The sequence below is a fragment of the Myxine glutinosa genome, chromosome 2 (genome assembly GCF_964187855.1).
Source record: "Myxine glutinosa chromosome 2, kmMyxGlut1.1, whole genome shotgun sequence".
Classification (NCBI taxonomy): domain Eukaryota; kingdom Metazoa; phylum Chordata; class Myxini; order Myxiniformes; family Myxinidae; genus Myxine; species Myxine glutinosa.
This window is the reverse complement of record NC_136262.1, coordinates 138229648-138247270: the sequence shown is the minus strand read 5'-3', so window position 1 is coordinate 138247270 and position 17623 is coordinate 138229648. Positions and strand designations below refer to the sequence as shown.

Here is a 17623-nt window from a genome sequence, read left to right as displayed (position 1 = left end):
GGCATTCGTTAGTCGGGCGTTCGTAACCCGGGGACTGCCTGTACCCCCCCCCCCCTCTCTCCAACACCCCGGGGACCTATAAGACCGAGACGACCCAGAGGACCCAAAAGACCCAGAGGACCCGAAAGACCCCGAGGACCCTAAATAACCCAAGGACCCTAAATAACACCAAAAGACCCCGATGACCCAGAGGAACCAAAAGACCCCAAAGACTAAAAAGACACTGAAGACCCAAAATACCGCAAAGACCCAAAATACCCCGAAGACCTAAAATACCCCAAAAACCTATAAAAGACTGAAAGGACCCAATGGACCCCAAATACCAAAACACCCCAACCACCCAAAATACGCAGAAGACCTAAAAGACCCCAAAGACCCGACCCTGAACACCAAAGAGAACCAAAATATCATGAAGACTCAAAAGACCCTTAAAGACCCAAAATACCTCAAATAACTAAAAGACTGAAAAGACCAAATGCACCCCAAAGACTCTAAACACCCCAAAGACCCAAAATACACTGAAGACCCAAAATACCCCGAAGACACTAAAATACCCCAAAGACTGAAAATATTCTAAAGACCCTTAACAACTCCAAAGACCCAAAAGACCCCGAAGACCCTTAAAGACCTCAAAGACCCAAGCGAACCAAAATACACTGAAGATTCTGGTTTTCATAAACTCTGGTTTTGCCAGCGAGGTTGTGTGTTTTTCCAAGCTCTCCACGCTACCAAAGTTAAGAATTTTTCCCATTTGTATTTTTGTCAAAACTGTATTTTCATTTTACAGTGTGAGTGCCTACTGTGTGTTTCTAGTTAGATATCAGGGTGTAAATCGTGCATACCTGTGTATAATCGTCAGTTGGTTCCTGCTGCGTTTTTCAGGCCTGGTTTTCCAGGCCTCGAAGCTTTGTTGTCTCCTCTCGGTGGTCGTTTGTGGTCCAATTACTTTCGTTCTCTCGCTGTTTTTTCCAGTCTTTTTTTCACCCCATACTTCCCCGAACATCTTACCCTTTGTTTAAAGTCTTAACTCGAAAAAAAAAAAATCTGAAAAATTTCCTTCTCTCCCCGTGTTCGTTCGTTCTTCGACCACGTGTTTCGCCCCACCCCCTTTTTTTCTCTTCTTCCTTCAAAACTCAATCCACTCCAGCCGACACCAATTCCAGTTCTCACCATACTTCTTCAACTTTATCCTTCTTCCTCTGATCCACTTTCACCTAACCTTCAAAAAAACATATTAACAAAGAATTTTAAAAAGTAGGCCTCCCCTCCCATACCAACACATTTGCTTATACACCTCCTTGTTCCTTCGTTCTCTGCTCTCCTTTCTGTCAATCTCCTATTCTTCTGTTCTTGCTTCTGAACCTGTGCTGGAATCATTAATCCCTCTTAGGAATCCGACTGAAGAAATATTAAGAGAGGAAGCCTGTGAAAAAGATGGCTCCTGTCTCACCTGTCGTACCTGTAGTCGGTGTGCAAGAAAATCCAGAGATTGAGGCCAATGTGAAGTTTGATAGCATTGATGACCAGGCTTGCCCAAGATTGACGAATACTGAAGTGTTAAGGAACCTCAACCAGAAATTAGGTCATTTGACGAGGGAACAACAAGGACAATTATCCAACCTAATTTCTGAGTTTGCACATTTGTTCACAGATGTACCTGGTCGTACCGACCTGGTATATCATGATATTGATGTGGGGGAGGCCACTCCCATGAAACAACACCCCTACCAGATGAAACCCTGTTAAGATGGATTATCTCCAGCAGGAGATTCATCCAGATTGAATTAACCTTAAGGATTCCTGTGCGTTGTTTGGAATTTTTGTTGCTTAAAGGACTTGATCAGCCATAGTTTTGATTTGTAGTTTTATGGGTGTGAGTATTACTTTTGGTTGTTAGATACTTCTTGTCTGGAAAGAAAGTTTTCACTGTGTTCAAACTTTCTTCCTTGAAGGTGGGGAGTGTTACGGATCCATCACTTCCGCCTTTGTTGTTATTAAGTACTTGTAGGATTTTTCGTTTCAGGTAATATTGTTGTTAAGATTTCTGTGTGAAATGGAGTTGACTTCAGTAAAAGGTAAAAATAAATGTTTGTGAAGGAAAAAGGAAAAACGCAGCAAAGAAACCAGAAGGGAGAAGAAGAGAGATGAGGAGATCGGCAGGGAGAGGAGGAGACATCCGTGAGTCCCATCGAGGCTGCGAGCAGACATTTTTGATATTGGTCGCAATTGAGTTGAGGCTTCCCAGTAAAGGGATTGCCTGCGACATCGTCACATATTGCGATTGCAATTAAACATGCGTCTCAGGTTTTATCACCAAGTGTGAGCTATTGTTGGGGGGAAAGTAAGCGCCTCCATTACAGGCCGATACACTATTTTGTCCTCGAAGAAGCTGTCCGCCTGGTGCATCGTGTTTGTAGTTGGGATTTCCATATCGACCGCATCGTGTTGATTGCCGTTGGTTTCCATATTGGCTTAATTCCCATATCGACCTCTCATCTCGTAACTCCTCGTCCACAGTTGTTTTGTCGTTCTGCACAACTTCGACTTTCAACCAGCGTGTGGCACAGACTTTGGGGAATGTTACATTCCACTCACGTTTGGCGTATCGTGAGTTTATTGCTTTGAGAGCATTGGGGAATGATGGTACCATCATATGTATTGTTCATTTGATGCAAGTGATATTTTCATTGTATATTTAAGAGTGTTATTATTGAGTATGTGAGAGTTCTTAATACAATTACTTGTTTTGTTGTACAATTGCATTGGTGTGGTTCTACCATGGTTTATTAGAACACTCTCAATAACAAATCTTTCTGCCACGTTCCCTCTCGAGACTCTGAGGTGCACTGTGACCGGGGTTTGGGGAGATAATACGTAACAATATGCTAATGAATAATTATTTCTGTACAACCAATTTGCGATCGTCCTGCAAAGGGGATCCTTTCTTTAAAATTTCTTTCTTTCCTTCTTTTTATTGAGGTAGGCTTCAAGGATAATTTGGGAATGGGAAGCATGGAGGTACTTGCTTATCGTCTAGGATCCATCGCCCCAACTCCATAGGGAGGGACTTGGCTCACCCCTAACGCAGCTAGAGTGAATTCCTTGTGGCGGGCAGGGAACTTCGCTCACCATATGTAGCTTAAGATTAATCACAGATAACGGAAAAATACTTTTATGAAATCCCGAGTTTTACAAGTTGGTAATAAAACTCTTGATTGGTGTGTTTTAGTCACAAAATGGGGCAGTTGTCGAGGATTTCATGCATTTGGCTCTGTTACGAGGCAAACTGAGTCTATTGCTTGGCAACTACTGCTGAGCATTCTGGAAGGAGTGCAAGCAGGGCAGCAGTGAATTGTCCTTTTGCTGACTCCATAAACATATTCTGTTGAGTTTTTCTCTCGGCCTTGGGCAGAACTGCACGGGAGGGGAAATAGTTTTCTCCTTACGAAGCAGGCGCCAATCTTTCCCTTTCACATGCTTTGATGTTCCTATATAATGCCCTAGCTAGCTGTGCTTATTTTAAGAGAACTGTGTTGGATATTGCTGAGTTTTTACTGGGGTTACTAGCTAATATCCCAGCTTCTCTTCCATGTACATGTTACTATCTCTTAATAAATTCTCCTGTAAATTGTCCGAGTTTGGTCAGGTGATCTCCGATTGGGGGATGAACCCCGACACTAGTGCAGAAACAACACAGCATGGACACGCCACACCATGGACACGACACAGCATGGACACGACACAGCATGGACACGACACAGCATGGACACGACACAGCATGGACACGACACAGCATGGACACCACACAGCATTGACACGACACAGCATGGACAGGACAGAGCATGGACAAGACACAGCATGGACACGCCACAGCATGGACACGCCACAGCATGGACACGCCACAGCATGGACACGCCACAGCATGGACACGCCACAGCATGGACACGCCACAGCATGGACACGACACAGCATGGACACGACACAGCATGGACACGACACAGCATGGACACGACACAGCATGGACACGACACAGCATGGACACGACACAGCATGGACACGACACAGCATGGACAAAACACAGCATGGACACAACACAGCATGCACGCAACACAGCATGCACGCAACACAGCATGGACATAACACAGCATTAACCCAGCACAGACCTGGCACAGCACGGACATGGCACGACCCAGTATGGACCCCACCCAGGAACACTTGGACGCCACCGACTAAATGGATGACAAATGCATTTAGTGTGTACCCTGTCAGTGTGTACCCTGTCCCACCATAGCAGGCTGACCTGGTGTCCTCAATGTTACAGATTCATCGCATTTCAAACTTTCCCAGGACACCATATGTGTTTCTTTGGTCGTGCTGTGTCGTGTCCGACCGCCGTGGCCATGTCGTGTCCGCGTCATGTCCATGCTATGTCATGTCGATATCCTGCCCCAGTGGAGGGGTGGTGGAGGGGAGTGTGAGGGTGGTGGTTTAGAATGTCGACGGAAGGCCATCACAGGCGTGTGATTCACCACTCAAATCACCTGTGTACATGTGCTGGTAGCTGGGTAGAGATGGTGTTACAGTTTCGAGTGGCTGTTTCTTCCACGTAATCAAATCATGGGGGGATCCATTGGGCCACCTCGAAAAAGTAGGGATAAAATTTAAAAATATTGATGGACCCAGTGACTGACTGATCGAAGGACATCATTTTGGTTTTAACAGCTCATCTTGACTTCGTTGTAGACGAGCTAAAAATAACCTAGGTTTGAAGCAAAAAAATGCCCACGGCCTATGTGCAGATATAATACATCGTGGTTATATAGCTCGGGTAGATTCAATTGCACTGACCCATAGGCTCACACCAGATGCCTGAAGCCTAAGGACTGAAGCATGAGGCATATACTTACTGTGGCCTTCACGAGGCCCGTGACACCCATCGGCTCCAACCTTTCGATATTTGATGGTCCCTTTAAATCATTTTAACGGTCGGTTTGTTCGTTTTACACTGAAGTGAAAAGTTAATGGGAGGGCCTGGCGATTGTGAGTCCGACAGCTTCGAAGATGTCTTTGGCTTTGCATAGCACCAACATGGTGGCAGTATGATCTTTCAGGGGACAATTGTGGGTGGAGTCAGGCCAGCTGTCCAACCAATGGGTGGAAAGGAGCATTACACACTGACGGATGAACAAACGTATTATCTATCTATAATTCCACTAATCTCTGTGTGTGTGTGTGTGTGTGTGTGTGTGTATGTGTGTGTGTATGTCTGTGTGTGTGTTTGTTTGTCTGTGACCACTGTTTCTCGACAACCACGGGTCCGATATACTTGCAACTTGCCAGGTATATTGCTGGGGACCCGAGGATGTGCCTTTTCAAGGTTTGAAATTAATCGGACAAGTAGTTACCGAGCTATGTCCAAAAAACGATTCAACCAATCAGAGAGCAGCGAGCTATCACGTGTGCCGAACGTGGCGAACAGACTCTGCCTCGGACGGCACATTTGAGAGCGTATTCATTTATTTCACGTTGGCAAACTATGTTGGCGTTAAACTATGTTTTAAAACTAATTAAAACTAATTTGCGATTCTTTCGCTTTCCTGCGCGTTTGTGCACGCTATGGCGATTTCTTTACCAAACTCCGCAAGCCGTTCGCTTTGGACCAAACCATTTCATGTAAATAGAGGGGGGGGGATTGTCACCGTACTCGCAAGCCGTTCGCTTTGGACCAAACCATTTCATGTAAATAGAGGGGGGGGATTGTCACCGTACTCGCAAGCCGTTCGCTTTGGACCAAACCATTTCATGTAAATAGAGGGGGGGGATATAATTTTAGATATATATATAGTACGGGCATGCCCTAGTATAGACAATAATCCCATGATAGTTGGGCTTTATGTGGTGCCCATTGGATTATTTGGCATGGTGAATGCTTTGAAACTGCATTCTCTGAAACGGTGTGTACCCTTGTCAGTGTGTACCCTGGTTAGAATAGGTACACCGTATCCCTGCGTGTCGTAAGAGGCGACTAAGAGGGTTGGCGTCAGGAAGGGCATCCGGCCATAAAAACATTGCCTCAATAAGAGAACCATGACAATTACAACTACATATGGGCAGGGTCCAGCCCGAAGTGGAGATCGTTTTCTGAGGTTTGGGACATGGAATGTAAGGACAATGACAGGGAGATCAGGAGAAGTGGTGGAAGTATTGATCAGAAGAAGAGTGGACATATGTTCTGTGCAAGAGACGAGATGGAAGGGAAGTGGTGTGAGAATGGTGAAGGGTAGGCAGGGACAGAAATACAAGTTTGTGTGGCAAGGGTGCCCGGAGGGCGTGAATGGTGTTGGTGTCCTGTTTTCTGAGGAGTTTGTAGACAGTGTGGTGAGTGTGACTAGAGTGAGTAATAGGTTGATGATGGTGAAAATGATGATTGGAAAGCTCTTGGTGAACGTTATCTCGGGATATGCTCCGCAGGTTGGTCGGAGCGATGAAGAGAAGGACAAGTTCTGGTGTGCGATAGAGAAGCTGATGGAAAACGTGAAAGATGAGGAAGTTGTTGTGGTACGAGGAGACCTAAATGGACATGTGGGAAGGAGTATGGACGGTTTTGAGGGAGTTCATGGGGGTTACGGATATGGTGTGAGAAATGGAGAAGGTGAAAGCATTTTGGAGTTTGCTGATGGAGCTGATTTGTTGATTTGTAATACTCAGTCCAGAAAGGGGATAATAAGCTTGTTATATACACGTCAGGTGGGTCGACGACAACTGTTGACTACCTGATGGTGCGTAGGCGAGATAGGGGGCACCTCCGGGACACAAAGGTGATCCTGGGGGAGGAGGCTGTTTCACAGCACCACTTGGTTATCTGCGACATAAGGGTGAAAGGTGCGAGGAGAGCTCGGCGGGTGAAGTACCAACCGAGAATGAAGGTGTGGAGGTTGAAAGAGGTGACAGTAAGGGAGGCATTAAAAGAGAGGCTGAGTCGGGTAGAGGCTGATGTGGTTGAGCTTGAACGTGGTTGGATGTCAATGAAAGATTGTCTGTTGGGAGCCGTTGGTGAGGTATGTGGATGGACAAAAGGACCACCGAGGCACTCGGAAACATGGTGGTGGGATGATGAAGTTGGAAAGAGGCTTGACGAGAAGAGGAAGAAGTTCAAGGAGAGGCAGAAGGCGAAGGGTACGGGAGCAGAAAAAGCAGAGCATGAAAGTTATAAGGCAGCCAAGAAGGCTGCAAAGAAAGAGGTAGCAAAGGCGCAGGAGACATGTAGGAAAATGTTCGGAGAACGCTTGGATTCGGAAGAGGGTCAGAGAGCGGTATTCAGGATTGCAAAGCAGATAGCGAAAGAGAGGTGTGATGTGATGGGGGTGAGTTGCTTGAAGGATGAAGTGGGACAAATCGTTGTGGACCGAGATGGAATTAAAGGAAGATGGAAAAGATATATGGAAATGCTGTTGAATACAGAGTATGAATGGGATGGCAACATCGAGAGTAACCCAGTTTTAGGACCGGCAGAGAAGATAACTGAGAAGGAAGTTGAGGAAGCGATAAAAGCAATGAAGAGTAGAAAAGCGGGAGGCCCTACGGGAGTTGTGGGAGATATGTTGAAGGCAGCAGGAAGTTGGGGTGTGAAGAGAATGGCAGAGATCTGTAATCTGGTGGTGAAAGAAGGTCGCATTCCAGTGGATTGGGAACTGAGTACCCTCGTCCCTCTATACAAGGGGAAAGGTGACCCTCTGGAGTGTGGCTCGTACCGAGCGATAAAGTTATTGGAGCATGGAATGAAGGTATTGGAAAGGGTGTTGGAGAGGAGGATAAGGAAGAAGGTGAAGATCGACGAAATGCAGTTTGGATTTATGCCAGGAAGAGGAACAACAGACGCGCTCTTTATTGTGAGGCAGTTGCAGGAGAAGTACATGGAGAAGAGGAAGAAGTTGTTTCTTGGGTTTGTTGATCTGGAGAAAGCATTCGATAGGGTTCCACACAAAGTATTGACATGGGCATTGAGGAAGTTAGAAGTGGAGGAATGGTTGATCAGAGTTGTGATGGCAATGTACAAAAGAGCACGCACAGCTGTAAGGACGAAGGACGGGAACAGTGGTGAGTTTGAGGTGAAGGTGGGAGTGCATCAGGGGTCGGTACTAAGTCCACTACTATTTGTAGCTGTGATGGAGGTGCTGGCTCAGACCGTAAAGGAGGATTTACCGTGAGAGTTGTTGTATGCAGATGATCTGGTGTTGATTGCGGAAAGTATGGATGGACTGAAGGAAAAGATGAACAAGTGGAAGGAATGTATGGAGACAAAAGGTCTGAAGGTGAATATAGGAAAGACGAAGGTGATGGCAAGTGGTAAAGCATGTGGTGAGGTGGAAAGAACTGGGAAGTAGCCATGTGCTGTGTGCAGGAAGTGTGTCGGAGTGAACTCCATTCAATGTACAATGTGGGTTCATCAAAAATGTAGTGGTCTGAGAGGGTCATTGACCAGTGTGGCAGCTGCATTCAAATGTAAGGTGTACACAGAGGGAGCTGCAGATGGAGGAAATGTTGAGTTGGATCTTGGAGACGGCGTGAAGCTGGAAGGTGTGAAAACATTTTGCTACCGTGGAGACATGCTGAATGGAGAAGGTGGATCAGACTCGGCAACGGTTGCTAGAGCGATATGTGCATGGAAGAAGTTTCGGGAACTGAGTGGCGTGCTGATGAGGAGGGGAGTGTCATTGAAGCTGAAGGGAAAGGTGTATGCTGCATGTGTGAGAAGTGTTATGATGTATGGGAGCGAGACATGGGTCATGAATGTAGAGCAGCAACGAAGGCTGGAAAGGGTGTAAATGCGAATGGTTCGGTGGATATGCGGAGTGTCGTTGAGAGAGAGGAAGACAAATGATGAATTGCGAAAGATGATGGGAATAGAGCCTGTGATTGATGTTGTGAAGAGGAACAGGTTGAGATGGTTTGGTCATGTGTTGAGGAAGGATGAAAGTGACTGGTTGAGAAGAGTGATGGAAATGAATGTAGAAGGAAGTAGAGGACGGGGAAGACCGAGAAAGACTTGGCTAAAGATAGTGGAAGAAGAAATGCGGGCAAGGGGGTTAACAAGGAGAGATGCAGAAAATAGGGCAAGATGGAGAAGATTGTCATGGGGACCGCAAGGCTCACCCCCGCTCTTGCAGGGAAAATGGCCTTAAAATGCATGTTGTTGTTGTTGTTGTTGTTGTTGGTGAATGCTTTGAAAAAGGTCTACTTTTGACTGAGCCAAATGGAATAAACGGAGGTGTTGTTGCAAATACATTTCGATGTCATAAGTGGAATTGCAAAACTAAATTATGCCCACGAAGTTTGGTGACAAAGTACGAAGCTATGTGATCGGAGATAGGAAATGGGACAGGCAATGGCGTTGTATTTATCGACAAGATATATTAATTCGAGTCCCTTTACAAGGAACTTCAATGCAGGATGAGGCCATTAGGCCCACCAAACCTGCGCACTGGTTGCCAACCTACCGTTTTCTGTCACTTCTTATCCTTTTTAATGGCGAGCGTCAAGCAAGGAAACTGCACGTGACATTTTTAGACTTTGGCATGACTCGGCCAGGGTTTGAAGGACCCACCTCCCAGACTCATAGCGAACACAAAAACCATTACGCCACTGAGACTATTGTGCCACATAGATGGAGACGTACGATCAAGTGCTGTTTCATTCATTGTTAAAAGTCAGTTATCCTTTTTGTGCCCGCAGCATGGACTTGGAGCCTGTGGTCGAGATGCCAGGGTCGGCTTGCTTTGTTCTTCTGAGCTGCTTTGCCAGTGTCTGTGCTTGTGAATGTGTCGCCTATTTACTTCTGTGGGAGCTATGCCCAAATTTAAAGCCTCTTAGTCTTACACAAAGTGCTTTCTTTGTCTTGTGCTTTTTTTTCGTTCACCCTGCGTCTACTTTTTTTGGTTAAAAGTAAAAAAAAAAAAAAAAGTGTTCACATTTGTTACTTATGATTTGTTGTTTTTATTTACTGGAAACATTCGTTCCCTAAGGAGCGGCCAGTGGGGAGGCGGCAGGAGGGAAGGTAAGGGGGGTTGTACGTTAGTGTGTACATTAGTCGTACGTTAGCCGTACGTTAGTCGTAGAATGGCTCAATAACGTCGGGTTTCCTTCAAATAACGGTAGCGACTTTAAAACGGTAATCATATGTTGAACGGAATTGATGAATAGTTTGTGGTTATAATAAGTTAACTTCTGATATGTGTGCCCCATGAAAAGTCATGATAACATATTTATACACCTTAACACTAATTTCACCCAAGGCAGAAAACTCCCTTGGGGGGGGGGGGGGGGGGAGGAAGTCAACCTCTGCTGAGTGACCCTCAATCTCCATGGGAGGTTTGCTTGAGATTGGATAAGTAACAACCGAATGTATCAATATCAGACAGACACCAAATTGCGTACTTTAGTGTGGTGACAATGGCAACTCTGCCAACTCAATTGATTTAAATGTTGTGCATTATTTTTACCCACACGATAATTCTTCACTCGCCTCCAATTTGTTTGAATCTCGCGCTATAAACTATTTCACATACAGGCTACCTGGTGTGGCATCAAGGTGTGTATCAACCCTCGGATGGACGTTAAACTGGGCGTCTCATCTGCCAGCATCAGCAGCCGGACATTAAAGATCCTACGGTGTCCTTTGGGAGGAGGAGACAAGCCGTCCCGGGTACCTGGATAGATTCCAATACCTGTTCTAACCTATAGGGGACAATCATGTCAGCGGCACTGTTAACCCACAGGTATGTGCTGCGTACAAATGAGAACAACAACCATATTTATCTTTTGGCTCGCTCTTTATATTTTGATTTGATTGCGAATAATTTGTATGGAATGCAAGGTGTGTGGAGATTTATATTGGTATCAGGCAACTGTGTTTCTTTGGTAGTGTTTGTTGCTTGTAACTGCCATTTGTGCATTCTGCAAAAATAAAAGAAAGAAAGAAATAGATCTCTCGTTCATCCCTTTCCCGGACAAACATGAATTGATACTTACTGGAAGGCAAATGAACTTCCATAAAGCTTCTTCGCAGCACGAAACCTGGCCTCCTTTGCAGGTGGACTGCTAAGTAACAAGAACTGATGCGGCGTGTGCATGAATGACAGTTGCTGCAGACACACACACACACACACACACACACACACACACACACACACACACACACACACACACACACACAAGGAAAATATATACAAGTTTAATGGAATATCAGCCTGAAGAAAAAGTCTAAAGTTTACATTATCAATAAGGAAAAAACATAATGTAATGATCATAAGAATTGGAACAAAGTCTTAGATTGACGGTGATTGATTGTCAAGATATTGGAAAAGATACTTGATGACACATTTTCCATTGTGCATTGGGAAAGGTTGATCGATGACTTGAGTACCTGGGCTAGGTCTTTCCCAGCATGAAAAGAAAAACTGTAATTTGAATGTCCAAACACTTTCTGGGAAATGTAATTTGGACCAAATAGAAGGTTTCCATATTACCCAGAGACCAGACCTGGTACATAATGGTTAGAGCGTCCGCTCTGAATCCGGGAGGTCAGTCGTTCAGATCCCTGACGAGTCACACCAAAGACTTTAAAATGGTACGTGCTGCTTCCTTACTTCATGCTCAGCATTTTAAAAGATGGAGCACAGACAAACAATGCTGGGAAGGCAATGGCAACCCACCCAGTGTAACCCTTGTCAATAAACTGTTTCAGCAGCACCAACTTTCTGTAAAGAGCATGATACATCAAAATAATAAATAGTCCCGAGTCGGCTGACAGTCATCTCTCGAGGTTGTAGTGCAAAGCACTGTTGATTTTAGGGGACCCCCACTGCGACCCGCCCTCCACCTCCACCCCCCCCCCCCCCACCCCCCGATACGAAATCGAAACATCGAAGACGGAGCGATCCTGTGGACCATCGAGTACAAGGGCTGTATAGGATTTCAGAGCAATCAGTTGGTAAATAATTAAGTGACAAGTAGGGGTCCAAAGTTTCAGGGGTTACCCCCCCCCCCCCCCCCCGTCCCCTCTCTCCAGCCCCCATGATCAGAAATGTAAAAATTTAAGCCAGAGCGATTGTGCGGGCGATGGTCTTGTATTCATGTGTCAAATTTCAGAACAATCGGCCGGGTGATAAGGGAGGAGTCACAAAAATAGCAAGAGGTTAACGGATGGACGGACGACCAGACAGACAAACATCCCGACATCATGACCCATTTTATAAGTTCATCTCTTCAAGAATCGAGATGAGATGACCTAAAAATAAAATTACCCATATCAGCTTCAACCCTGCAATTATGGTGGAAGCTTTGTCCATATGGCTTGCTTTGTAGCACACCCAAGTGTGGTTCGTCTGAAGACAAAACCTGAAGTGTGCTTGAAAGAGCCACAAGTACAAATTCCACATGGTTGTACCAGCCATCCACCTCCAAAACTCTCACAATCTTTTATTAGTAATGTTAAGCAGACCAGGCAATAACCTGACAATGGGGTTACCAAAACTCGACAAACTTTGCCAAAAGTAAAGCAGATGCAGAGTAGAGGTAGTGACAAACTGGAAGCCATTGTTTTTGAGGTCAATGGATCAAAAGGTCAAGGTCACAAAGATCGTCCTCCTGACAAGGTGGAGAAGTTTTTGTCAAACCTCGACTCTGATTCTGCAACTGGACCAGCCGGCATCAGCCCACGGGTCCTAAAATCCTGCTCTGCCGCTCTAACTCACCCTCTCTCTGTTCTTTTCACCATCTCTTTTGCTCAAGGTCATCTGCCATCATCTTGGAAATCAGTAAATATTACCGCTTTACACAAAAAATGTGCAAAACAGATCCTTGCAACTACAGACCAATCAGCCTGCTCCCAATTATCAGCATAGTCATGGAATCCATCATTGCTTCGGATATCAAATCCTTCTTCTTCTTCAATGGCTTGATCTCCGATCATCAATTTGGATTCAGACCAGGTCATTCTACTCTGGACATGCTGCTTCTGCTGTCTCAACAATGGATGGAGGTTCTCAATGCCAAACAGGAAATCAGAGCTGTCTCCCTTGACATATCATGTGCCTTCGATACGGTCTGGCACCCAGCTCTGCTCACCAAACTCTCCTCCTATGGTATCCATGGAAATCTCCATGCATGGCTTGCGGACTTCCTCTCTGGTCGTAGTCAACGTGTGGCCCTGAAAGGATTTCTCTGATCTCCCCTTCGTGTTCTGGCTGGAGTTCCCCAAGGTAGTGTTCTGGGCCCTGTGCTATTTCTGGTCTTCATCAAGCGGCTAGGGTGCCAGCTTAGGATCCTAGGATCCTGGGTTCGAATTCCGGTCGATCGCTGAATTAATGCCAGGGGGGTTGACTCAGCCTGTCATCCTTCCGAGGTCAGCTAATTGAGTACCAGTTCACTGGTAATTCCCTGTGTGTCGCACGAGGTGACTAACAGGGTTGGCGGCAGGAAGGGCATCCGGCCATAAAACATTGCTTCAAAAAGGGGACCACGGTGCCCGAAAAAGACCAACCCCTGCTCTGCGGGGGGAAATGGCCTCTAAAGGCGGTTCCCCTCCCTTCCTTCTGCCTCGTGCCATGTCTTGATTTCACCTGAATTGTGACAGACTGGACATATTATTGTCCGCAAATCTTTTCTGCCGTGTGCCCCTCGGTGTAACTGGTGCACTCGCATTGGTGCTTCGAGGGAGCATGCACTACCCATTAAGACCCATAATACCCCCAATACCATAAAGATTCCCAAGACCCCAGTATTAGAACCCTTAGTCCCCTCAGATCCTATCGACCCCGTTACACTTGAGGGTCGCAAGTCACAATCAAAAGGCCCCCCATTGGTAAACCAACTCAGTACCAAGCTTAGAGGGTGCAAAATAGAAACGATTAATGTATTTTATTTTACTTTTCAGGTTCTGCTCATCTTTATAAATGGCATAGGGAAATGGCTTTCCCACCTGGCAAAGTCGTTTTAGGTCCTGATACACATCTGGCCTATGAGCGGGATACACAACTAAACCTGGCAAACTGATAAACCTGGCAAACCTGGTAAACTGTTCAACCTGGCGGAGGTATACGATCTACCAAGTGCCATTCTAATTTTCTATTGGTTCTAATAATTTATAAAAGTAATTCGACCACTGACTGTACCGTTGTCTCTGTGTGTCTCTGGCAAATGCATATATGAGCAGGATCAAACCGTGAATTTGGACGACTGGTTGCATTGCTCAGGTGCAGCCAGGCTGTTGGTGCAATGTCCTTGTAAGTCACAGCATGTTGGAATTTGTCCAGGGTACACAATGTTCACAATTTGTACGCAATGGGACACACTTTGTCACACAATGGCCTACACTTTTGAAAAGCACAGTGGAATTCTAAAAGCAAACCTGTCTACTCTGCTTTAACAGTTTGTGTACAACTCATCATATTTTAGTATATAACATATTTTAGTACATAACTCCACGCAATTTTGCGCAACATTCAATCTTTTTGCACATGGATTAATTTTACAACAGTATTTTAAAAAAGAAATTATTATCAGTGCTATGCACACGTATCCCTAAAATAGGATGACGATGTAAACACTGTTAAACCCTGAAAGCAAACTTAATTTCATATAGGAAGTCCAACTGTTGCTTTTTTTGGACAATGCCATCTGATATCGAAACTTCGATACTGACTAATTGAAAAGTAAATGTGACAATAATTACAGTGTACAAAATGGCAAGACTTGAGGACTTAATGCCTGGAACGTGTATATGTGTCTCAATAATGTTTTATTGCACCGGTTGCTTCGGGTGGCTTTAGACATTGTTGGATCACACACACAACATGTTACAATCCTTTCGTTTCAACACCAATTCCACAGACACTCTCCCACAGGTTCAGAGGTGCACATGCATGGTGAGGGAGAGATGGTCTTAAAATACCTGCTAGATGCAAGTAATTGTTACTGCTGGTGTGATGGCAATTATTCAACAGGTAGGCAGGTGTATAGCAGATAAGCCAATCAGACAGCCTTTGAAGGATGGCATACTCATTGACACTGCACCCTGTCTGCGATCACCAGGGTGCCATTTATACATCGGGTGGGAAGCAAACTCGGAAAAGTTGCCTCAAAAGCGAGTACACTACTTGTGAACCGTCCTGCCAGCCTACTATCTTACTATAATTCACCAAATGTCCGTCCGCCTGCCCGTTCCCAGGTACCGCAAAAACGGCTGAACCGATCGCAACGAAATTTTGGGTGGGTAATCCTGGGACCCCCTGGAGTAAAATAGGCTATATTGTTTTTCCAATTTCCAATTTTTCCAATTTTCCTTTTTTTCCAAACACGATGGAATAATATTTACCGATATGAACAGTGATGTGGCTTTTATTGAAATTCTAAAGATACTGTTTAGATTTTGATGATTTGCGTGTGATATGATTTAACGGATGTTTATATGAATCGTTTAAAATGAAAAAGCCTTCAATTTCTGATATTTTTGCCTTTTCATTTGGGCCTCCCAATTGAAGCCCCGCCCATAGGGCGGGTACTGTTGCTAGTTCTCCTAATAAAGTTTAAATCACGCCAGAGATAGCAGTATCTATATATATTCACAAGAAGCTGCTGAGATGACGTCGGAGAAAGCAACTCACCCGGCTGCTATGCAGTTTCACAATATGTGAACGGTTGCTGGAAATCACCCTGCATGGGGACAAGGTATATTGAGCACTTCCTATTCCCAGCAACTGTACAAAAGGCTGATGCAATCACAGGAATAGACAGGATGTGAGTTTTTATTTTTATACTTTTAGAGCCAAAATGTGCAATTAAGTAAACTACAAAACTTTAACTTGCACTGCATCACATACTATGCGTTTACCAAGGAAAAACAATGAGCCAGCCACTGCAAGCCAGGTCAATGTTGAATTGTCAAAATCCGAGGTTGAAATCAGGGTCATCGTACCAACTGATGGAATCGAGGGAATGTTGATCGAGGTATGCTAACTGTCATGAGAAGGAAAGAAAAGCCGTCTTTCAGGCGTTAACTCTTCATTAGAGTAAATGGGTCATCAGATCCTTACCACTGCAGGAGAGGGTGGGCCAGATGATCCTGCTTGTCCATTTGTTTTTTGATATCCATGTAAGAGCCCTTCAAAGTTAAACAACAACAAACCTTCATCAAGACAGGTTTAAAAAAACATTAAACTGTATGACTTTTGATTTTATTCTATACACAAAATCTCTGCTGCGTACATGACATCCTTGCAGCTCAGAAATGGCAAATCATAATCAACGTGACTCGGAAACTTTGAAATCACAGGCATTTGAAAATACACTGGAATGCAGTGTTTCTGACTTGGACAATTGCAGGAATGTAACACTTATGACTGGCAAATGAAAAACGCTCAATGGATAATAATAAGCAAATATAGTGAAGCCCCATTAAGATGGTGATCAGGTGAACTGCAATGAGATGAGTAATGCTGTCTTGTTCCATTTGTTCCATTAAATCAAATGCTTTAAGTTCACTGCATTCAACTTAACATTAAACTTACATTCCATGCAGTGCTGTATTCCACATAACAATTGATTTACATTACGAGTAGCAATCACGTCTCTCCATGGAAATATAGCAGGAATATTGTTCATACATGGATTGAGACATTGACGAGGCAACTCCACACAGTGGCATAACACACACGTTTCTCAATGCTGTTCACACATGAACATCATATGCTTTGTCACAGTCCAGTGATCATTGCTAATGTTAATGTTAAATCGACTGCATTTGCTGCATCCTGGACAATAGAAGGTTATATTTGTTCAGTCCCATCATGTGCAATATCCAATACTCTGAATAATCCACAGAATTATTCTGCTCATTCTGTTATCAGCTAAATGTACGACTGTAAACTGAAGAGATCAGTGACTTTCAACGTGGCACCGTCATGGGATGCCACCTTTCCAACAGTCAGTTCATCAAATTTCTGCCCTGCTCGAGCTGCCCCGCTCAACTGTGATTGCTGTTATTGTGAAGTGTAAACGTCTAGGAGCAATAACAGCTCAGCAGCGAAGTGGTAGGCCACACAAGCTGCTCAGAACAGGACCGCCGAGTGCTGAAGCGAGTAGCGTGTAAAAATCGTCTGTCCTCGGTTGAAAAACTCACTACCGAGTTCCAAAATGCCCCTGGAAGCAGCGTCAGCACAACAACTGTTCATCAGGAGCTTCATGAAATGAGTTTCCATGGCTGAGCAGCCGTACACAAGGCTAAGATCATCATGCACAATGCCAAGCGTTGGCTGGAGTGGTGTAAAGCTCGTCGCCATTTGACTCTGGAGCAGTGGAAACACGTTCTCTGGAGTGATGAATCACGCTTCACTATCTGGCAGTCCAACAGACGAATATAGGTTTGGGGGATGCCAGGAGAACGCTACCTGCCCGAATGCATAGTGCCAACTGTAAAGTTTGATGGAGGAGGAATAATGGTCTGGGGCTGTTTTTCATGGTTCGGGCTAGGCCCCTTAGTTCCAGTGAAGGGAAATCTTAAAGCTACAGCATACAATAGCATTCTATACGATTGTGTGCTTCCAACTTTGTGGCAACAGTTTGGGGA

The 17623-nt window shown here is 44.9% G+C and overlaps 1 protein-coding gene across 7 annotated transcripts in view; it reads right to left on the bottom strand.

Annotated features, from left to right (window-relative positions):
* The window catches only part of LOC137421222 (protein mono-ADP-ribosyltransferase PARP6), a 180550-nt gene that overhangs the window by 17841 nt on the left and 145086 nt on the right, over window positions 1–17623 (bottom strand). For all 7 annotated transcript variants that reach the window (XM_078771720.1, XM_068107055.2, XM_068107053.2 and 4 more), the window contains 3 exons: window positions 16092–16159; window positions 15663–15711; window positions 11029–11141 (listed from right to left, as the gene is read on the bottom strand). In XM_078771720.1, coding sequence (XP_078627846.1) covers window positions 11029–11141; window positions 15663–15711; window positions 16092–16159 — 230 coding nt within the window. The remainder of the gene's footprint in view (window positions 1–11028; window positions 11142–15662; window positions 15712–16091; window positions 16160–17623) is intronic.